General features: G+C 44.1%; 1 protein-coding gene and 2 long non-coding RNA genes across 6 annotated transcripts in view; 1 reads left to right on the forward strand and 2 right to left on the reverse strand.

The window, feature by feature from the left end:
- The window catches only part of LOC307200864, a 345,619-nt gene that overhangs the window by 81,231 nt on the left and 248,577 nt on the right, over nucleotides 1–15,811 (reverse strand). The window lies entirely within an intron of this gene.
- On the reverse strand, nucleotides 1,211–7,888 carry LOC307211480. Its single transcript, XR_013836473.1, has 2 exons — nucleotides 7,749–7,888; nucleotides 1,211–4,074 (listed from the first exon to the last, which is right to left on the reverse strand). It is a non-coding gene; the product is annotated as an uncharacterized lncRNA (long non-coding RNA).
- The window catches only part of TC2N (tandem C2 domains, nuclear), a 33,174-nt gene continuing 25,086 nt past the window's right edge, over nucleotides 7,724–15,811 (forward strand). Inside the window, exon 1 of one of the 4 annotated variants that reach the window (XM_079968074.1) lies at nucleotides 7,724–7,827. Coding sequence is in view for 1 of the 4 variants with exons in the window: in XM_079968071.1 (XP_079824197.1) it covers nucleotides 8,520–8,555 (36 nt within the window). In the remaining 3 variants the exon portion in view is untranslated. Of the gene's footprint in view, nucleotides 7,828–8,342; nucleotides 8,556–15,811 lie in introns of those variants that run through there. The other 3 variants (XM_079968073.1, XM_079968071.1, XM_079968072.1) reach the window with 3 other exon arrangements.

Consider the following 15,811-nt stretch of genomic DNA (forward strand, 5'->3'; position numbering starts at 1 on the left):
CTGCCCAATGGATGGACCCACATGCTACCCATATCAAGCATTATAATTTGATGGAATTATAATTGGTGGAATTATACCAGGAGACTGCCCATCTAGTCAACATTGTCTGTTCTAACTGGGAGATTCCTTCCAGGGTTTTGTGTGAAGGCTGTTATTTCATATTACATGCTACATGGTCCTTTCTTTTAACCGGAGATTAAAAGATCATAATGATCATAAGAAGTTCTGCATAGGAAGTTCTGCAAATTATGTGCCACCATCACTGAATTACAGTCAAGCCCCAATACTGAAAATAAATATTTATTTTGTAGTCCTTTGTGGCTCTCTCATAGGTGATTGCCAAATTCCTTTTAGTTCAAATGAAATGTGCTAGCCTGGCACAATGCTGGCTAATGCTAAAGACCCGTGGTTGGCATACTTGCAGGAACTGAGCTACTGCAAGGACTGCGAAATGGGCAGTAAAGAGTCACTTAAGTCCTTAACTGGAGTGTGAACCAAGGTTCTTCTCTGAATACGATGGACTGAATCTTTCAACACCCACTGACATTACGCGTTATGTCATGGCATAAGCACACGTACTGAAAGTCACGTTGTCAGCTGTAGCAAAATGAATACCTGCTCATCCCTGGGTTAAAAGCAACAACCGGCCCCTTTGAGGTTATGCATCAAAACAATTATTCTGACAGATGAATACAAAGGAATACACCTTTAGGCAGCTGGGTGTTTGCTCTTTTGGAAAGGTACAGCCTTCATGGCAAATAAAATTACTTTCTATCAGAGAACAAACAAGGAAACAGCGTCCCTCATTATTTTGACTGGCATATTAGCACCATCAAGTTATCACTGATGCTTCCGAGTTATTTCTTGAATAATTTCAAATTATCCAGTTGTTTGGAGAATAAATGCTATAGACTGTAGTACAGGTTGCAGCCCAATCCTTATGCTAACATGCAGGAGATAAAATAATGATCTGCAGTCCATGTGTACAAGATAATTCAGCTTGCACTTGGACTAGAGCACCACCCTATCAAGGGAGTGATTTGCAGTCTTTTGTATGTTATCATTGCACAGGCACAGATCTTGAGCTTTTTGATCCAAAGTGAGTTATATTATCCAAGCACATGTAACATTTTTCATGAAGCGTGGGATCTAAAGTGTATATCAAAGTTTAAAAGACCGGACTTGCATAAAGTAAGAAAAATGCTGTGGATTCTTTTAAATTAGCAAGTATATTTTGAGATGAATTTCAGTGGAAATGAGACTCATGCAAGAGTCTCAAGGCTCTGTGAGGTTTTCCCCCCAGAGGCAGAATACACATGTACCAGTCTTAGCAGTTATGATGGATTGACCCTTCTTCCATAACAGGAAAAACGACTTACATTACTGGAGCAGTGTAAACAGATGCATAACACAATGCAAGAGACATTGCAAAAAGAAAAAAGTCTGCTCTTTTTGTAGTCAGTGAAGGTGAACTTTGTCCAAAATCTGAATTAAACACGAAAATTTGTTGTACAGCAGAATTCCACCCTTGATTTACTTTGCATTTTCACTCTATTTTTAGACATCAGTCTTCCACTCTACCTTTGATATAGAGTGTGATAAAAACAAACAAGTGAAGAAGTAAATAAGTATGTTTTCCCTAAGATATAGATGTTTTTCTTGGAAATATATATGGGAATAGATATATTTCTATGGGAATAAAGATGATTTTTTTTTTTTACATATGCACTTGCATTCATGTCTTGCTATTTTGTCTTCCTCTTAAGGTGTATTTTGCAATCAGCTTAAGCAACAGATCAGAGAAGGCCAACAAGTGAAATATGGGGGACTGTTTAACCCAGCAGCTGAGGCTGACGCTTTTGCACACACTACTATTATAGCACCCAAGAGGGGTGGAGATCCTTAAAAATCTAGATGTCAGGGCTGTGGTCAGCACCAGGGAGAGAGTCAGGTGGCTAGGAAAAGGGACCCCAGACTGAAGAGTAAGCAGAACTGGAGGGCACGCAAGCAGAAGTCCGCCCACCTTTCACCTGGTGGGTGGCGTTGTGGTCAGGTAGCCGGGTCTCACAGTTTACTGGCCTAAGGGACGATACCTCTTCCCTGCATCACGGCCAGCTGCATCATAATTGCTGGGGTTCTGCCCTCTGTGGGACAGCCCCAGTCAATCAGCTGGCAGGGCGGGTGTGGCTGCAGGCGATTTAACCACGGTGCAGCCGGCTGGGACCCTCTTTCTTGCTCCACCACCAGATCTCCCTACCCACCCTCTTTTCATGCTTTGTTCTGATATGACCTTGCTATGGACAATTGTCGGTTGCCATATTGTTGGGGCTGGGTAGGATTTTTTTCCACTTGGCAAATTGGCACCGGCCACTTGGTTTTCGCCTACATAGTAGCAATTGTCACAGCTTTTGTGAGGTTAGGCATTGGGTAAGCCTTTGTTTGGTTGGAGGGGAGGTTGCTGCCTTCACCTGCCCCTCTTTGGTAAGGGTATCCTGTTAAAGGGATCTGGGGTGTGAATCCTCTCCAAAGCCTGGACGTGGGCTAGAGCCATGTCACAGCCTCTATGGGGACCCCTTGGGGTGCCCCTATTTGATGTAAGTCATAGGGCAGCTCTTATTGGTGGTTTACCCTTAAGTGGACTCCCTGCAGACGGGCAGGAGTCAAGATATAGCCTAAGCCAATGCCTAAGCCAAACCGCTCACATCTGTAACCAATAAAGTTGTGGCCTATTTGAACCCATAAACCAAAATACTTCGTGTCAGTGTGTTTTATTGTTCTCCTGGTAACTTTGTGGCATGCAAGGCAGGGTTAGAGAACAAGCCCAGAGGTCAAGATCACAGGACAAACCAGAAGGCAGACACAGATAACAAATTGGGAGCAGGACCAAAACTATGCAGTGCACTGGCACTCAAGACCTTGTTGATCAACTGGGAAAGGATGTCCTTTACACTACTTCCTGTCTAGGGTGGGGGAGCCTGTGCCTAGCTGGGGCAAGTGGAGCCAGAACAAATCTGTAAGTTTCCTACCTGAGAGACGGCAGTTACATGACTCATCACACGAGGCAGTGGTCAGGATTTCCTAACCGTCTCCCATATTTCACTTGTTGGCCTTCTCTGATCTGTTGCTTAAGCTCATTACAAGATACCCCTTAAGAGACAATGATGGAGGATATCCACTCTGGCTCTGGAATTGCAATGGGTGGAGAAATGAGCTTTTTAAAAAAAAAATTTAAAAAAACCCTGCCAGGAAGGATTCAAAAGGGGGAGAGATGAGGAAAAGCTGTGGTTATTCTCTTCATTCCTATATGGTGAAGGGGGTGAACTGAGAGCTCTGCAGAGCCCAGGGTTTGTGGACACTGTCCCATGCCAAAGGTTTTCGCAGGCTTACCAATATCATCTGGAGGGTAGGGCCGTGTGATAAATCACCAAATCGTTGAAATAACATTGTGGTAAGTGTTTCAACAAGGCAATATATGGGTGAACAAAGGTGGAGACTGACAGCTTCCCAGGGGGTAGCTCAGCCAAACTGATACCATAGATACTTTTCAGATGGGTGGGACTCTCTGTCACCGTGAGGAAGTATGGCAAGCCCCTCTGCTGCTGCGGGGGAAATGTGCAGGGAGGCATGGCGGGACCCTCTGCCACTCTGGGGAGGCCCAGCAAGGTCTTCTGCCGCTGCCGATATATATTATGATATATCAAGATATTTAGCTGGTGATATATTGTGATGTGGAAAACCAGATGTGGAAAACCAGATATCACCCAGCCCTACTGGAGAGCTAGATGCTGCCCACAGAACACAAGCTGGCTAGCTGTGGGATAGAGCAAAACCTGTACATAAATAAACACATTTAAGAATCTTATTACAGTAATTTTGCTTTGTTGACTCTGCAATGTTTCCAGTTAAGTTTGTTTTCTCAAATGGCTTTGCAATTCATTTGTATTGTTGCACGTCAATATAAATTTTCACTTTCAGCCTGACTCAACCAAGGAAGCCATGCCAGATGTCCAATGCGTTTGTTTCAGATATTCAGGTCATGACCGGGATTGTTTGCCGAGGTGACGGAAATCATTTCTGACAAATGAAAGCATTTCAAGGTCAGGTATGCTTGTGGGTGGTTTCCCGTTGAAAAAGTTCCCTTTCCTGAAACAAATTTTTCAACAATAAGTTGCTAAGAAAATTATAAATTCTGGGAAATTATTGGAACAGTATCCTGAATTTAACTGCAGTCATCAATGGAAGCAATCTCAGCTTTCGAAACTGAGATTACATGACCCATGTTGCATGCTTTTGGTCCAGGTCAGCCCAAAAGAATGGCAGGCCACTGTGTGATGTGTGAATTCAGTATATAGAGAGCAAAATGTAAATGGTAAGTCAAACATTCTGTCCCAACTCTACCTGTGGTATCTTCCTAAAAATGGGGGTTTGTGTGTGTGTGAAATGTTCAACTGTGGACTCCCAGGAAGTAATGTCAGAAACAGCTCTTCATTTCCACCCAGCATGCACTTTTCTGAGGCGTCCTTGCCCCCTGCCTTCAGCTACTATCTGCATCGCATCAGGCAGGGCTGCCACCTTGCATGCAGTCATGCTTCCCTCTTCACGGAAGACTCTCCCCCACTCTATCAGCAGCTGGCTTGTTTTATCAAACCACTGGCTCAGCGACTGCTTCATTCTCTCAAGCTGCTCAAGGAGTGTTGCTGCTCTTCCCTTTTTGGCTCAGGCATACTTCCAAGAAACACAAATCCCATTTCTAACACCAGTGTTGCACACAGGGGTGTCTTACCCACAGAGGCTAGTGGCGCAGGGCGCCAGGGTGCCAAGTTCTGAGGGCGCCAGGGAAGAGGCGGTGGCTGGATGCGGCGCCTCCCAGCATCAGCACGCCGCCCTCGCCCGCTTCCGCCATGCCGCGCCAATACAGTGCTGTGCCTGGAGTCTCCATCTGCCATGGCCACTGTGGCATGAAGCAGCCGGCTGAGCCAGGAGGCGCCGCATCCAGCCTCCGCCTCTTCCCCGCCGGAGGAGCCGCCCTCCAGCTGCTGCCCGCCTCCTCTAGCTCTGCCAGCAGTGCTGTCTTCCCTAAAAAAAAGGTGGACAACTCTGGGAAATGGGGGAGGGCACCGGAGGGAGCATTGCACCACGGCGCCAGATATGCTTAAGACGATCCTGGTTGCACACCACCCCAATCTCTGAGCTGCACAAGATTCCAGGGGTGCTGGTGCTTACCCGGGCTTTGTGTTTCCTTTGGAAATGAGGCACAGGGGAAACCATGTTGTCTTCGTTGTTTATTTACACATGTATACAACCTAAGCCTATGATGGAGGGGCTCACAGAATTACACTACAAGAGGTTCTTGCTTCTCCCATGGCCACAGTCCTGGACACCAGCAGAAATCAGCCATGGCCCTCTGTCTCTCTGCTCAGCTTGCTGCATTCAACAGGCTGCAACTATTTTTCCTCCAACCTACCGTACATCACCCTCAACTGCAATCCTGAAAGCAACTACTCTCCTTCCAACTGTAAAAATTACTTCAACTAAAGTAGTTAGTTCTAACTTTCTAACTAATTTTGAGCTGAGGGAGGGCCACACTCCCTTTATCCTCTGGCACAGAGCCACTTCCTTTGTCCTCCTAAAAACTCTGCTTTAGCATTACCAGGCTGGCTCCTAGCTTGTATTTCAATCCAGTGTCTGTCACCCAGGAATTAGAAGGGGAGTCCAGGCACCCCACAAACCCATAACGTCGTCGTCATCATCATCATCATCATCATCATTATTTTCTTTTTACAACTTAATATACTTATGCATCACTATTATGTCGGAGTGGTCTTGTTTTGCTACCAGTGATAGCACTCAACCACCTAAGGGAATCGGTGAGACAAGCAACAATAAGTTGCTGTGTGTATCCTCACACAGAGCAGGAATGAGGAAGGAGTACCTTTTTTTTGAAGCAGACCTTCCCTGTTCATCAATTCTATTTTTGTCATATCCCTTCCTTATTTTGGGTCTTGTCATGCATTTGTCAAATAGAGTAGCCATTGTCACATAAATGAGCCTGGGGCATGAAGGTTGCAGATAAGACGAGAAGATCATTAAGATATTGAGTAAATGAGAGGAAAGCAAAGTTAACATTTCAGATTTCGTTAAGATAATAGATCTGGCGAAAGTCTAAAGGCCTGCTCTTGGATATAGTGAAATTGGGGCGGGAAGTTGGATTTGGTAAGTATTTCTTGTTATTGTTAACTTTTTTTTTGTTTTTCAGGAGAGCCACCTCCACCTGGCTAGAGGCAGGATCCTGAGGGGTTATATCTTCTGACCACCACCTTAGTCATGTTAACTCCCATGTGGACAAATTATCGGAATTATCAGGGCTATCACAAGTCTTCAAGTCAGGATATTGCCTCATAGAATTGCCACATGGATAGTCCTGCTAACAGAAACTGAGCAGGAAATCTATAATGCTATTTTGAAACAGTGAGTTTCTATAGATGCTTCTAAGAAATAATCCCATTAGGTGGTTTGAAATTTGGTGGAGTTTGTCATGGTGGAGTTTGTCATCCGCCAGAAGCATCTCAAGGTCCGCCTCTCCCCATATAAACTGGACTCTGCAATCATCATCTTGAGGCCCTTCTTTGTGTGCCTCCAGAGGACGGCAACACAAGAATGGGCCTTGTCTGAAGTGGCTCCCCATCTGCAGAATGCTCTCCCCAGGAAAGTTCACCTGGCACCTTCATTATACATCTTTAGGTGCCAGGCAAAAACCTTCCTCTTCAACCAGACTTTTGGCTGATTAATATTCTACAGCCTTTTAAATGTGTTTGTGGAGGGGGGGGGTTTATTGTTTTGTTTTTGTTTTAACTATTTATTTTGTACTTTTTATTTTGTATCCTGTATTTTTATCTTGTGAACCGCCCAGAGATCTTCAGATGAAGGGTGGTATAGAAATAAATAAATTAAAATCAATCAATCAATCATCAATCTCTGCTGGAAACCATAATCCACCGTACAAATGAGCCTTGGCTGTGGTACTCAGAATGTGTCCATGCTACAGACTGTGTGCCACTGCTTTTAGATGGTGTAAATAAAAATATCAACGTTAGCTCAGAGGTAGAGACCTGCAAGCAGAAGATCCATGGTAGGGCTGAGAGAGACTCCTGCTTAAAACCCTGGGGAGCCACTGTCAGTCAGCATACACAATACTGAGCTAGATGGACCAACAGTCTGACTCTGTGTAAAGCAGCTTCCTATGTAGGTTCTCCCAGTTTGGGTTTACAATTAGGAAACCAAACAAAAAATATAATCTATAAATAACTGGGCAGGCATGGGGTGTGCATGTGTGTGATCCAGCTTTGTTAAACCAACCCCTGGTCGCTGAATGTCAGGCTGAACTAGATTTAAACAGGGAAAGCCCTTTTACAGTATTCCTCTCACCACCCATGAGCAAAGGAGGAGGCCTGGACAGACCAAAATATTGCAAACATGGAAATTACAGTATTTGCTGTAGTCTAGCTTTAGGGCACACAAGAAAGGCTACTGCATCCGGCTGTTTTTTTGCTCTCTCTCTTTTTTTAAGCCCAAGGCTGGTAACCAAAGGAAGTTAGTTTTCGTGCCTCAGGAATCAATTAGAGAACGGAAGAGCACCTGCTGCACCTGCTTGCAAGCTTCCTGAAGAGGAAGGCCGACCCGTTTCTGTGCAAGAGTTAAAAAAACAAAACCCAACCAATAACCGCCAGAAAACCTGCTGCGTTACTTACGATAGAGGAACAACATTTTCCAGCAATGGGATGTGGCAGAAGGTTGCAGAGGTAGCTGGTGCAGACTTGAGGAGTCTAGGTAAGAGAAAGGAAACACTATCGAGGTAGACAGTTGAGGAAAGTTTTGCGCCCGGCCGAGGGCTAGCAAGCGCGCAGAAGGACCGTTGCATTTGCAAAGTGCCTATTGGGAAGAGGGGGGTCGTCGCCTTGGTTCGGCGCCAGAAAAGGGCGGGAAGGGAGGCCACCGAGAACTGGTGGCGTTTACGCGTAAAAGGGGGCCAGGGGCAAAAAGCGTTTCGCGCGCAGCGTAAGGCAGCAGGTGTCGGTTTTAGGAGAGGAAGGGAGAGGTGCATAAAGCCGCCTCAGAGGTGCGCGTTCGCGGGCGGAGTCGGGAACCCAATTAAACTGAGCCGGGCAGGAAAAAGGAAAGGCGAGCGGAGGTGAGGAGAAGCTGGAGCCGCCCCGGGGCAGTCGCTCCTCTCCAAGGCGCGCGTGCGCGCGGTCCTCTCCTTTTTCTCCTCCCCTCGCCCGGGGAAAGTTGGTGTCTTGGAGCCGGTTTTGCTCCTCGTGGGGAGAGGGGGGTAAGTCGTCGTCGTCGTCGACCCCGTGTCCCTCATCTGGTTGGAAGCTGGAGATAGCGGCCGCCTAGCGCGCGCGCGCCCCGGGGACCAGCCAGGTGCGCTTCTGCCTCACAGAGGGGCTGAGTCGTCCGCTGGAGTGCGGTCAGGACCGTCCCGAGGGAGCAAAGAAAGCGAGAGGAGGAGGAGGAGGATGAAGGGACCTGGCCGGAGTGGCCTCGCTGCTGAGGTAGACCCCTTGCCCATCTGGGCCAAACGGCAGCTTCCCCGGATAGTGGCACGTCTTCTGAATGTGGGGCGGCTGGAAGGGGATGGGGCTAGGTGGCCTTAAAAAAACCCCAAGAACAACAAATCTGCTTTTGTCTGAAAGGCCTAAAGTTCAAGAGCTGCAGAGTTTCCCCAGCATCATTATCTGTTTTATTTCCGCCTGTCGGGAAGCTATTAGAGGAAAATGTGCCCGAAGGCAAGGTACTGATCCTAAGTGGGGCAGGTGACTCCTAGTAGGGAGAGTATTGGTTTTCAGGAACTACCTCTTTGGTGCTTTAGTGAAAGTTCGTGCTTTGGCACTTTCGTTGATCTTGCCCATTCATTCCTCATCCAGCTGTGCTGATTAAAGCAGAATTGTTTGAAACTCAGATCCCGAAAGTATGCGTGATAGTTCTCTGTAAAGTGTCCAGAGTGCAATGTTAATTCCTCGCAGTTGATGTATTCAGCCCCTCTGCCTGCTAAAAACCCTGGCAAATATATTAAAGCAAATGTAATGTTAACAAAATTCACTCACTCTTACTGAAGAATATTTGTGTTCATTTGTTCAACTGAATTAGTGCCCTGCATTTCTCTAAATGCTGGAATTCAATCCAGATGCTGTTAGTTTTGCTAAAATTTTGTTGAAATCAGTTATGATGAAGTGAGTCACAACTAACTTCTCTCATTGATTTCAGTGGGACAATAGATCTAGGCCTACAAGTTGGATGTAATTGATAAACTAGTCAGCTAAAGCTTTAATTGCCTGTTAACGGAGGAATCTTAGCTAATTCTTAGTTCTGCCATGAATTTACTATGTTGTCTTTGTCTCAAGACACTCAGTTTCTCAATCTATAAAATGGGAGTACTGCTTGTTATTGTTCCTATCTAAGCACGCCACTTGTATTTTTACAGAATTGGCAAAATTGGGTTCAAATCTTATATGTGTAGCCCCATCTTGGTTTCTATTTATCCACTACCCTCTAGCTTTAGCATGATCTATGGGAACTGGCTTTTATATATATTGATACTACTACATGGTAAGAACTCTTAGAGTAAATGCATCAGTTCAGTAAATCACTATATGTGTATATATATTTTTAAAATACTCTTTTAGCACCCATTAGAGCACAGAGCAATTTATCAGTTTTGTTCTAGCTATAAGCAGTATGTTATTGAAGTATATCTTCTATGATATTGATATCAGAACAGAGCAATCTTGTATTTGTTTACTCCTAAGGAATCCCAGTGTGCTCAATGGACTAAGTAACTGGGCATAGGATTGCATCTTTAAATAGCAAAACAGATGCATCTTGCGTAAATATTTTTGTTTGTCAGCCCAGACGTCTTTCATTCAACATTAAATTGGTGAGGAGTCATGATATCAGAACATTCTGTTCCAATGCCTAGACTATATTCCTGTACACTCATTTTGAACACGTGACCAGTTGGGTGTGTTCAAGTGTGTCTAGCCATTTGACGTAACTCGTTAAATTCAGACCATTTTGGTTCGAACTAGCCTTGTAACCTTTAAGTCTGGGCACATTCCTGTCTTCTTGATTAAGGTTCACCAGTAGAGTCCTGGTTGCTTTATCATAGCACTGTTAGTGGCTGCTGTGGAAAAGGCAAATTCCATGTTAGGGATAATTGGGAAAGGAGTTGAAAATAAAACTGCCAATATGTCATTAAACAAATCTACGGTGTGGCTGCGCTTGAGAGTACTGGGTACTGTTCTGATTGCCTTACCTCAAAAAGGATATTGTAGAGTTAGATGGAGTGGCTTCCCAGTGAGGAAAGCTTACAGCATTTGGGACTATTTTTGTTTAGAGAGAAATGTCAGTAAGAGCTGACACGATGGAAATTATGCATGGCATGGAGAAAGTGATTAGAGAAAAACCTTTCTCCCTCTCTCATAACACCAGGGCTCTGGGACATTCAAAGAAGCTGAACGTGTGAGGATTCTGGACATACAAACAGAGTACTTGCTCACAAAGCACAGAGTTTAACTATGGAATTTGTGAAGATTAGACAAATTCATGTAGGATAAGTCTATCAGTGCCTACAAATGATGTTGGCTATGTTCTGTCTCCCCTGTTGGAGTGTCAATATGCTTCTGAATATCAGTTGCTGGAAACCACAGGAGGAAGAATGTTGCACACAGGTTCCTTCTTGCAGGTTCCCCATAGGCACCTGGTTTGCTTCTGTGAGAAGAGAATGCTGGACTAGATCACCTGTTGGCCTGATCCACCAGGCTCTTCTTGTTTTCTAGTGTTCACTGCTGCCATTCAAATCAAGGTGTCCATCAACATTCCAATCACTTTTGTGCCAGCCTAAAGGTAAAGGTAAACGTACCCCTGCCCGTACGGGCCAGTCTTGACAGACTCTGGGGTTGTGCGCCCATCTCACTTAAGAGGCCAGGGGCCAGCGCTGTCCAGAGACACTTCCGGGTCACGTGGCCAGCGTGACATCGCTGCTCTGGCGAGCCAGAGCCGCACACGGAAACGCCGTTTACCTTCCCGCTGGTAAGCGGTCCCTATTTATCTACTTGCACCCGGGGGTGCTTTCGAACTGCTAGGTTGGCAGGCGCTGGGACCGAGCAGCGGGAGCGCACCCCGCCGCAGGGATTCGAACCGCCGACCTTTCGATCGGCAAGTCCTAGGCGCTGAGGCTTTAACCCACAGCGCCACCTGGGCCCTTTGAGCCAGCCTAAATTCACCTAAATTAAAGTTAACATGTTATGAAGCATAACAGATGCATTCACTTCCATTTACCACACCTGCCACTTCCTCTGCATGCTTCCTTATCCAACTGAATGAATGTATTTGCAAGTTATGGGAACAATGTTATCAGCAGAATAAATTGTAGTACGTGAATTGGGTGTTTGCCTAATGCAGCATTAGAAGTGTGTATGGGATAACTCTGATAGTTGTTACTAGGCTCCTTAGCATTTTCAAGTATTTTGTTGGTACTTCTTGCACTGGCAAAATTAGGCTAACACAATGCTGTCAGTTGCCTTGGGGTTAAAAATTATTAACCTTTGGCCCTCTTGCCCTGTGATGTTGAGCGTCTGCATTCTGGAATTTTTTACGGGAATTTTTTTTTCCTTTAAACCATGATATACGTGAAAGGACTCTGGTTTATTGCTGTTCTCAAAGAATCTCTGCTTTGTAAAAATGTTGACGTTTTTGTTTTATGGTTACCCAGTGCATCAAGTTTTCTCTTCTCATTTTAAAGGCCCAGAAATAATTTTGATTCTATTTTGACCTTTTAAATGTAAAACTTGATAAAGCCCCAGTTGAGAGTGGCCAGAACTGTGTGATGAATCCAGCCGACGGTATTTTTCAGATATAATGTCAGATGTGAGCAGTGCTTTGTTTTTTCCTGGTGGAATGCAGAGTAATGGCACCTTTGACACTTGACACCACAGAGATGCCAGATGATTCACAGGTGGGCAACAACCTGTCAGAATGGCCCACAGAGATGGATGGAAGTAAGGATCCAACACACTTGCCAGAAAAAGGTCCCTCACCCCTGCTCTTGCATTACTAACTAGAAATTTAGAGTAGGACTGGCCCTAAAATATATTGTTTCTCACAATGGGACAAGACCTCTGTGTTCAGACTATTCTTGTTTACCTCTGTGAATCTTATAAAATTATGTGTGCCGAGACGAAACATCAGTGTACTGCAAGTAAAAAGAAACAAAACAAAGGAGGGTGTATAGACACATTGAGGTCTGGAAACAGATGACATATTTTACAAACATTTAAATGTCCCACTTGGGGTGCTAGCTGGATCCATAGCAAGCTGTTTTTGCTTCCTATTGGTCCTATGCAAGTGCACTGATTGCATAGTCTTGTAGGTATTTGGTTTCACAGGTGCACACCCCATAATCACAAACCAAGTGACTGTAAGCTGATGGAGAGATAACCCATTGAATCTGACATTCATGGCATGTGACATTCTTTATGATGTGGCTTTTTAATCAAGATTGGACTATGGCCAATATGCTGCTAGCAGACATTCTTGGTTCACTGCTACAAATTTATTCGCCATGCTCATCCTGGCAAGTATCCCTTCCCTTTCTGGAGAGCATAGGATGATGAGCCCCATCCCTTCTCCTGAACTTGGGGTTTAAGAATGCAAGTTAGGCGAACGTTTCTGACCTTGCACTGTGATTCAGAAGTGCTCTGAGTAACTCAAAAACTTAACACACTTCATGAGAAGCCTCTACTCGTGAACCTAAGGTACACTTGAGAAGAAAGATCCTGTATCAGTTTTTACAATTTGCACAAGTCTTAAAAATCACTACTGGTACTTTTATGTTTGTTTGTTTTTTCCTTTATTGATTTAAAATAAATACATTTATGGAAAAACAAACACACAAACAAACAAACAAACAAACATATAATCAAACAAACAATAGAAAAATCAATCAAACAAACAACCACAATATAAGGAACAACAAAATTAGTATAGCTAACATCCTTTATACTCCTGAGACTGAAAACAATTATAAAACAGAAAAGAATTAAAAATGACTTCCAATTAATCTCACTGTACTTTATCTGTCAATTACTTTATACCGCACAGTTACATATTTCTTATATAGATACACTTGAGAAGAAAGATCCTGTGCCGGTTTTTACAATTTGCACAAGTCTTAAAAATCACTACTTTTATGAATGAGGGAATGTGCTACAAATTCTTGGATTCCCCACTTGTCTATTCATATGAGTAGTGTTCTAATAAATAACTAGAGTACTTGCAGTTATATATGAAAATGCTTGGGACCTGATTCTGCAAATTGAGGGTGTTATTTGCAAAGAACTATGATGTGACTGATTGCATATTTTTAGACGCCAGGCGAGAATGTTCCTCTTCAGCCTGGATAGCTCAGTTGGTTAGAGTGTGGTGCTGATAATGCCAGGGTTGCAGGTTCGATCCCCATATAGGATAGCTTCATAATCCTGTATTGCAGGGGGTTGGACTAGATGATCCTCAGGTCCCTTCCAACTCTACAATTCTATGATGCAGCCATGGTTTTGACGTGAAAAATGTTTTAGCATACACACAGTGTCTTGCAGTCCCATGCATGCAACAAAAACCTGAAGGTCTTGCTGAGCTGTTTTCGGTTTGACAGTTTACAAATTAGGAAAATGCTGGAATCCAAATTAATCTTTCAGAAAGTGGGACATGAAAAATTTCAGACCCCCTAAAACTGAAAAGAGGAAGGTATTTGAAGAAGTTGTGGTATTCATAGTAACTGAAGAACCCGCTCCTGATATTTCATTTCTTGGCAAAGACCATTATGAGGAATATGAGAGGGAAAATATAGAACACCGTAACAGGTAATTATGCAATAAGCAACCCAAAGAGGAAGTTAGTTCCTAGCCCAAGTTAGTTAGTGGCTTGCTTGCTTGCATAACAAGGCATAAGGATCAGCAGACCTATAAAGGCCAGTATTCCAACTGCCTTCATATAGTGTAATATATGAGAAATATAACAATCTTACAGTTGCTCATTGCCCCAGAATGCCTTCCCAGTAACTGAGTTGAGTTGAGTTATAAGTGTTTTTGAAGGTTACATCTATGCCAGATCATGTAGTTTAATCATGTGCCTATATTGCCTGTGGGACGCAGGTGGCGCTGTGGGTTAAAGCCTCAGCGCCTAGGACTTGCCGATCAGAAAGTGGGCGGTTCGAATCCCCTGCGGCGGGGTGCGCTCCCGCTGCTCGGTCCCAGCGCCTGCCAACCTAGCAGTTCGAAAGCACCTCCGGGTGCAAGTAGATAAATAGGGACCGCTTACCAGCGGGAAGGTAAACAGCGTTTCCGTGTGCAGCTCTGGCTCGCCAGATGCAGCTTTGTCACGCTGGCCACGTGACCCGGAAGTGTCTCCGGACAGCGCTGGCCCCTGGCCTCTTAAGTGAGATGGGCGCACAACCCCAGAGTCTGTCAAGACTGGTCCGTACGGGCAGGGGTACCTTTACCTTTACCTTTACCTATATTGCCTGTATTAAGAAATAACTAACATTCCAGTACTTTTTTTGTTCTGCCTTTTTCTTTTTCTTTTTTTACTGCTGCCATTCTTTGTGCAACACCTTCTGATTTACTGCTTGTAGGCTCTCTCTCCCAATAAAATTATTCGAACACCTAAGTAGCAATAGTGTACTGGGATCTTTTTCCATTGGAGAAGCCTGTGGGGGTTTTCCCCTGCAAATGATAATTAATTAATTAGCCACACACCCTACTATGTGTTGTTGTTTTTTGAAAAATATGGGTTTTGTAGTTTTTGCTTTGAGCCATGATCTAGCTAAGGTTAGTCACAACCAAATCTCCATCAGTTTGTTTTGCAGCTTTGAGCTACAGTAGAAGCTCTTCTACAGCAGAAGCTGAAATTGTCCTGCTATTGTCTGAATTAGGTTAAACCATCTGTGAAACCTTTTTAACTTACAAGCATTTCAGCAGAATGTCACTTATATTTCCTAAGGCAGTGAAGTCGCCACTGAAACTCATCAAAAGCAGAATAATTCACGTTAGTTAAGAGAGTGGGCTTTGCATGGAGGGAAGCCAGGGTAGATCAAATTCTTCTGGAGCCTATGACCTGATGATGCAGGAGAAGATGGAACTGAGTTGGACAGGCTGAACAATTGGGGTAGTGTTGCATAGGATTAGGGCAAGGCAGAGGTTAACAGCAAGCTAATCTACCTAATAAGGGGTAATAATACCACGGGTGTAGTAGAAAACATGAGGACAGGGAATACATTCAGCGTATCTTGTTTGAACAAGGGAGAGGAATGACATGGATATACACTTCAAGGAACTTAAGGCACAATAAGGCCTTTTAAAAAACAGGAGGGTGAAATGGAAGCAAACTCCACCCAGATTGAAATGGCATATCCTGACTGACTGCTTTTTTTGCATCTGGTAATAAAGCACGCGCACCTCCCTGTCCCTTGTTGTTGTTTCTAATATTTATAGCTTGCCTTTCTTTTTTTAATGTTCAGGATGGCTAACTATCAAATAAGCACAAAGAACAACCAGACATAAGGAAGTAACCAGAAATAACCCTTATTTTTAAATTTAAAAATGAAAGGAGGACAGACAAAATGGTCACGGGGCTGGAGCAACCACCCCACAAGAAAAGGTTTGATTTTTCTTAAGTTTACAAAAAAGGTCACGGTTACGCAAATCCATGGAGGCTAAAACTATCGATGGCCACTGGTCATGATAAACCAATTAAT

Source organism: Podarcis cretensis, assembly GCF_951804945.1.
Source record: "Podarcis cretensis genome assembly, chromosome: 1".
Lineage (NCBI taxonomy): Eukaryota > Metazoa > Chordata > Lepidosauria > Squamata > Lacertidae > Podarcis > Podarcis cretensis.